The sequence below is a fragment of the Toxotes jaculatrix genome, chromosome 12, assembly GCF_017976425.1.
Source record: "Toxotes jaculatrix isolate fToxJac2 chromosome 12, fToxJac2.pri, whole genome shotgun sequence".
NCBI classification, from domain to species: Eukaryota; Metazoa; Chordata; class Actinopteri; family Toxotidae; genus Toxotes; species Toxotes jaculatrix.
Genome location: NC_054405.1, coordinates 8,351,188 through 8,357,718, shown reverse-complemented (window position 1 = coordinate 8,357,718; position 6,531 = coordinate 8,351,188). Strand labels below are relative to the sequence as shown.

The 6,531-nt window shown below is 40.3% G+C and overlaps 1 protein-coding gene across 2 annotated transcripts; it reads right to left on the bottom strand.

Annotated features, from left to right (window-relative positions):
- Positions 1-485: 485 nt before the first annotated feature.
- zfpl1 (zinc finger protein-like 1) lies at positions 486-6,295 on the bottom strand. Of its 2 annotated transcripts, none has more exons than XM_041052161.1 (8): positions 6,147-6,295; positions 3,523-3,635; positions 3,312-3,423; positions 2,958-3,151; positions 2,717-2,786; positions 2,402-2,593; positions 2,125-2,248; positions 486-2,012 (listed from the first exon to the last, which is right to left on the bottom strand). In XM_041052161.1, exons 2-8 carry the CDS (start codon positions 3,622-3,624, stop codon positions 1,826-1,828), a joined length of 981 nt encoding a protein of 326 aa, XP_040908095.1. In that variant the 5' UTR covers positions 3,625-3,635; positions 6,147-6,295; the 3' UTR covers positions 486-1,825. The 2 variants fall into 2 exon arrangements, with proteins under 2 accessions (XP_040908095.1, XP_040908096.1); XM_041052162.1 differs by having other exon boundaries at positions 3,523-3,630.
- Between the last annotated feature and the right edge of the window lie 236 nt (positions 6,296-6,531).

Here is a 6,531-nt window from a genome sequence, read left to right as displayed (position 1 = left end):
GTCTCTGTCCTGTCACTGAGCTCACTGACTGTCACAGGGCATTACTGAGAAGGTCCTGAGCTGGATGAACCACCAGGGGGAGCGATGTGCAAAATATTTTGCAGAAGTGTCAAGGCCGAGAACCACACAGATTCCATTCATAGGGTGTCATCTGAAGGGCAGGTCTGACTGCTCCTTCCCAGTCTGAGTAAAAGTACACAGTGTTCAGCACAAGGTTAGAGTTTCTAATATCCACCATCTCCTTCAAAAAGAACTGGACATTAAATATTTTCCTCTTTTTAGAGCCTATTCTTTACCATTTGTGCAAGAGTTTTTATCATATTTGATACAACAATATGACATTATGCACAAAATAATTTTTTAATGACTTTTTTTCACTGCAAATAGGAATGCCATGTCACAAAACAAGAACTTGACAAGTTAGGCATTATAAAACATGTTTTTGTTACTCACAATGTTAACACAAAAGTTGAGACAGTGATCAGCACAAAAAACCGGTGACTCCACATGAGTTTATATTTACAGAACAGCATTGTAGTTATTCAAAGATGGTCTAAGCTGAAATAAGGTACAAACTGCATTAGCTTTTAAAGTAAGTTTTTTTTTTTTATTATGGAGACAGAAATATATGTAGTGTCTTGCCACAGTGAAAGACTGTCAGAGAGAGTAAATGAGTGGTTATGTGCCATTACCCTTCTAGTTCTTTTTGTGATTTTGAAAAATGATTCCTACATGTTGTCACTTTAGTGCAAATTTTGCTCTGAAAAGGAGTGCAACCATTTACGGTGATAGCATCCATATGATTACAACCAGCAGCCGCTTTATGAGAACTACAACTGCAATGGAGAAACAAATCTGTTTGAACTACTGCATACAAATCTGAAATAGTCATATCTATATTTTTACAATGTTTTATGAATTAATATTATTCATATTCATTCTAATTGAAGCTGTGTGATAGAGCTGACATTTCATAAATCTTTCACTCTTCATTTTGCCTATGCACAGCATTAGACGATGGTCACGAGTCCTGTTGTTTAAAAAATATTAAAATGCTGAAATTCTGTCATATTCCCCTTTAATAGTCAGTCAAAAAACATCAGGGAAATGTACATACAGTATGCAAGTATCTAAAAGCAATGCACTCAATTTCAGAAATAATGCAGACACCCATAAATAGTTATGTATTCATCGTGTGTGTTTGATTCCAGGTCTGAGGGCCACCTCTTCTCTAAAGGAGAAATGCACACAGCCACTCAATTGAAATCAGCATGAGGAATCAGTTCATAACTTTGCAAACGTTACTGAACGTCACATAGCTGATTATATACATTCTGACATTTCTACCAGCAAAAGATGTTATTTCAACATCAACAGTGTTTATTTAGTTCCTACTGAAATAAAAAAAAAAAAGAACTTTAAAAGATCATTGACAAGTGTTATCTGAAATAGTAAATATAAATACTGCCCCTCTCTGCCAATAGCTATTCAAAGGAACAATTACTGGATCCTTTCTCTATATGCTTTGGGCCTTGGTCACCACTGGAGTTTGCACGTTGCTTTGCTGGGATCACAGGAAACCTCCTGTATGTTGTGAGATTTTTTTCATGGTCTGTGAAAGGCCATGGCATGTTTGTAAAGCCTGATGTAAATGAATGGATCCAGGGATTGCCTCCATTCTAGGTGAGGCATCTCTTTCCATTCAAGCTGGGTAAACGGCTCTCTCTACTGGGCTAACCATGTGTTGGAAAGTCCCATTTCAGATCGTTCTACACAGGCTTATGTTGTGTAACATAGAAGGAAAAGAAGGAATCAATGCTTGTTATCAGTTTTTCCCCACACGAATGTTGGGGTTAAGAAGAGGATCCAAATTTGGATCTGAGCCAGCTGAGGCACGTCCAAGTTTAGCCATGATGATTATCAGTGTAAAGAATCCAAGCACACCGACCAGAAGAAGCATGAAGACTCGCTGTTTCCAGGACAGAGATGTCCGCTTTCCACCTGTGCGGTTCCTGAAAATGAAAAAAAATATAAATAAATAAAAATCACAGATTGCAAAACCATTTCACAATGATTTATTCCTAGCGTCACAGCAATAAGAGAGCTCCAACTCATAATACTAACTTGAGAATTTGAGCAAACCAACTTAACGCTGGTCGTCGCCGGTATTTGTCGTCATCAAAGTCGATCTGTGTGACAGAGCTGTGACCAACGTCCCGTGTGTCGTAGAGCTTTCTTGGGGATGATGCTGGAAAATAACAACAAACAATCCAGTTAATCTTTCAAACAACATGGACAAAAAGCTATGTTAAATGTTCAGGATGTAACTTAACTGACATAATTTTCTTTTTGGAATGTTTTAGCCTCCATAGGGAAATACAAAGTCTTTTCACTGCTTTACCTGTGTGTATTGTAACTGTGTCACAGGTATTGGCATTGGTAAAGTTGATCACAGAGTGCTCTTGCTTATCTGAATCCCCATTTTTACGAAGACCTCCAAGGTCTTCCTGTGCTGGAGTTGAGACTGAGTTTGGTGGTGGGCTGAGGCTGGTGTTGTAAGAGTGGCTGGGGTAAATGTTACTTTGTTCTTGTGCTGTGGAAACAAAAAGAGAGTTAAACTGAACACCTTAAACAATGCTGTGTAAACAGCTACAAAACAGTCCCTAATAAACATGTACATATTAAAATAAACTGAAAATTAAACATTAGGGCTCACCATCAAATGTTGACCAGTCAGTATAATCAGTGACATCATTAGCTGTGGTCTCCTCGATGGGTTCTTCAATCTGTCAAAGATCACATTTTATTAATGTTAGACATTACATCTGTACAACTTGCTGTTTAAACACAACCAGAGTGCACAATTCTGAATGTGTGTTTTCTTCTCATTTTTCAGGAAGACTGTCTGATGGTTGGGAGATCCCCAAACAAGGGATTTTACTATAACAGGCTCTTACCAGCGGCAGCCCCAAACCAGCTCTTGCCCAGTTAACAGATGACAGCTGCTCTTTCAGCACCTCAGCAATTGGGCTGGCCAGGTTGGAAGGGGGAAACACTGGACCCTGACAGGTGGGACACTGGTATCCTGCTGGGGCCGTATGGAGGGGCAGCCGAGAGGCCAGGTTATTAAGACAGGACCAGTGGAACACATCTGTGGACGGGACAAACAGTTTCACATCACAGCAACAGGGATGGGACGTCAATATGTTCAAAGGAGCGGCTAAACTGATCCTTTAAACATCAGAGGATTTGTTTAACACAGGCGACCGTGTATTTCAGTGAGTTTATAATAAACAGAAACTTGATCTTACCATAGCAGACCAGTCTGACAGTGTCTTGGGTGATCAGTGGAGTATTACACAGAGTACAGTTGGGGTTGTAATCGCTGTCCTGAAGCCACTGCAGATATGACTGCACGATACACTGAAGGGCAGCAAGTGAAAATACAGAATTTTAATGTGATCACAATATGTTACAAGTTTTGCACAAAGACACATTCTGTAGTACTTTTCATCCACTGACCTTGTTGTGGTTGAAGACAAGGCAATGCTCGCACACATTTACACGATGTTCGAAGCAGAATAAATTGGTCACCTTTCTCTTCGGGCACTTGCAGAGACCCATAGCCACCTGTGCTGTTTGGATAACAAGTACAGATTTGTTGAGGACATAAACAACAACATCGGTCCTTGTCCTTCGGTAAATTACAGACTCCTGTTCAGTGTGAGCAGAAGCTAGAAGCAAAAAGAATGTGTATTCATTACTAGCAAAAGCATGTGACATTAAAAGGTTCTAACTGAATCAATTTATCTTCAGGCTAATGTTCTCTCGACTAGACACTTGAACAACATAATAGAGGCAAAGATTGACGTGACTTTACCTCCTTCCTTTTTCCTAACAGCCTGAATTTACCCTTGACACACTGACTGCTATTATCAATATTATTTTTTGCTGGAGTGTAGCAGGCTTCCTTCGCTTCTTCATGTCATGTCATCATCCGCCGCTTATCTGGGTCCAGGCCCAGGTCGCAGGGGCAACTCCCGCCCAGTCCACAATGCACCGAAGTCCTACGGCACCTCCAACAGGTGCTGAGCCCATGGGAGGTGGAGCTGTCTGGAGTGGGGCTCAAACCCACAACCCCGAGAGTCGCGTGCTCTACCAACTGAGCTAACCGGGCGACTCCGTTTCTTCACATTTTGAATAAAAATAAAAGGAAACGCATCCTAGCATCACCGTGTTAAAGACCTTGCTCGGCCAGTTATTTAATTTTCTGGTTCAGCCAAATACAGATAATATTGTCTGGATAGTTTATCTTCTAACAGTTTCTCAATGCATTTTTAGTGGTCTTCTATCAGCCTAAATGGTTGTCTCTAGAAAAATAAAACTGTGCAAGTGACCTGATTTAGATATTTTAAAATGAGGGTGTTTAGTGAAATCAATGCTCTTTAAAACATTTTAATATAAAATGATTTTCTCAAAACTTTGCTATCCCAGGTCAGAGCTTTGCTTTGTTGTGATTAGTGGCATGCCGTGGTTGACCAGTTAAAGCTAAAAAGGCATCCATTACAATGATACTGAAGTGAAGGCGTTAAATCAGAACAGCATTGTCCCATTAACAACCTAAAATTGACTGTTTGTATTCATCCTGTGCTTTACTGCCCTCTTGTGGTCGGAGTAGGCTAATGTCTCATTTGTATCATTTCTGTCATTTTTGTGGGGGGTGGCAGTTGACAAAGGGGGAAGCAGTATTTTTTGGATGTTTGTGCATTGTGGATAATCCTGGGATCTTTGATGGGTGACTGGCTACAGCTAGCTACAGACAAGTGTGCTTGTCAAACTGGTCTTGACTCAGCTTCCACCACCCTGAGACAGCAATAGCAAGTTAATGAGCAAATTACTCTGTGATTTATCATCTCAAATTGGCATAAGTTGTCTTACTGATTACTATTTTGGAGCAGCTTTTAATAACTCATTTGTCAAAGAATGCCTTCACAGGAATATTTATTCAATTTGCATATTTACAGTTCACCATGTATCATAATACTCGTTTTTTTGTTATCATGGTAACATCTTTTCCTTTCTGTTAATCAAGGAGTAGTGTTCTTTGTGCAAAACTTGCAGTTATAAGAAGTATTAGGAATAATCCTAATACTTCTTCAGCCACAGAGAAGTGCAGAAAGGTAAAGATGTTCAGGAAGAAAGCAGCAAGAGGCCAGAGAGAGAGAGAGCACAGGAAAGACAGGCAGCACAATATCATGAGCCAGGACAGCGCCTGGATTTCAGGGATATATTCTACTACCACTCTCATGAAAAGGTATATTTTAGTTTGGTCCATTTTTCATGTTACTGTAGTAAACAGCTGAATCACACATTCAGATAGTGGTTTGTGAAAGGGACAGAGAGGTTTGGTGTAGCTGGTTCTCCGGGTCTCCAGGTTTTGTCTCAGTGGATTCAACGTCTCAGTCATTTACATATTTGAATAGCAAGATTGGGAGTGACACAGACACCCATTCACATACATGTACCTTCAACCCAGATGTTATTCAGTGACATTTTCTGAGGTTTAAGTTCAAACTTGGTGAAATGGAGAAAGGCCTTTTCATACTTTTAGGCCTTTATCATAACTTCTTTACTTATGATATCCTCCCAGTTGTCATGTCACAAGCAGTGGATGGGACAGTCCGAAATGAAGTGGCAACAACACTAGTACACTGTCATGTTATACTGGGGCTGCAATTTTCATAGTCAAATGATTGGCATATCATGGCTATCGACAGGTTATTCGGTTAAAATTCCAATTAATTTAATTATTAGCTATTTATCAAAGACACCCAGCCCTAAATGCTACTCATATTGTTTGCTAACGTGATTTTGGACTTTAACTGCCCCTAACGTGTGGTTTTAGCGAACTTAACACAAAGTAAACACTGACAGAGGTCATGAGTCTAACTTCACATTTCAGCACCAACTGACACATTTAGTTAGCACCAGCACCTTCCAACAGCTTCACTCCAACATTTATCAGAGCTAACATTAGCTGCTAGCTTAGCTGAAAGTTATCAGGTGAGGTGACGTTGGCGAGCTATTCAAGCTAGCTGCTGGAGTTGAGGAAGTCCCAACGCAAATGATGAATAACTACATGTTACCTGTCACCGCAGACTTCAATCAAGTCCCGTTGGTTTTCAGGTGTTGTACGGCTGTCATTTAAGCTTTGTTGTCAGATTCCCACTGAAGGCGGCTCCACAAGCTGTCATCAGCAGACCTGACTGCAGCTAGCTGGTTCCTTCCTCTCTCTGTTTATGTGCCACGTCTCTTCCGCTTCGTGCCTCTCTGTCACCAACCTAGAGCTGCCGTGTGTGCCATCTGCTGAGCCGGAGTGTGTGTTACAAGTAAAATAGAAAAATATAAATGTCACTAGTAAAATAAGTATAATGACTAGCTACTAAGGGAAAATTTAATTCGTAGGCCTACAATGTTGGCGAGTAGCTGCTATATGTATATCCACATCCTAAATGAGTGTGGAAAAAGTAC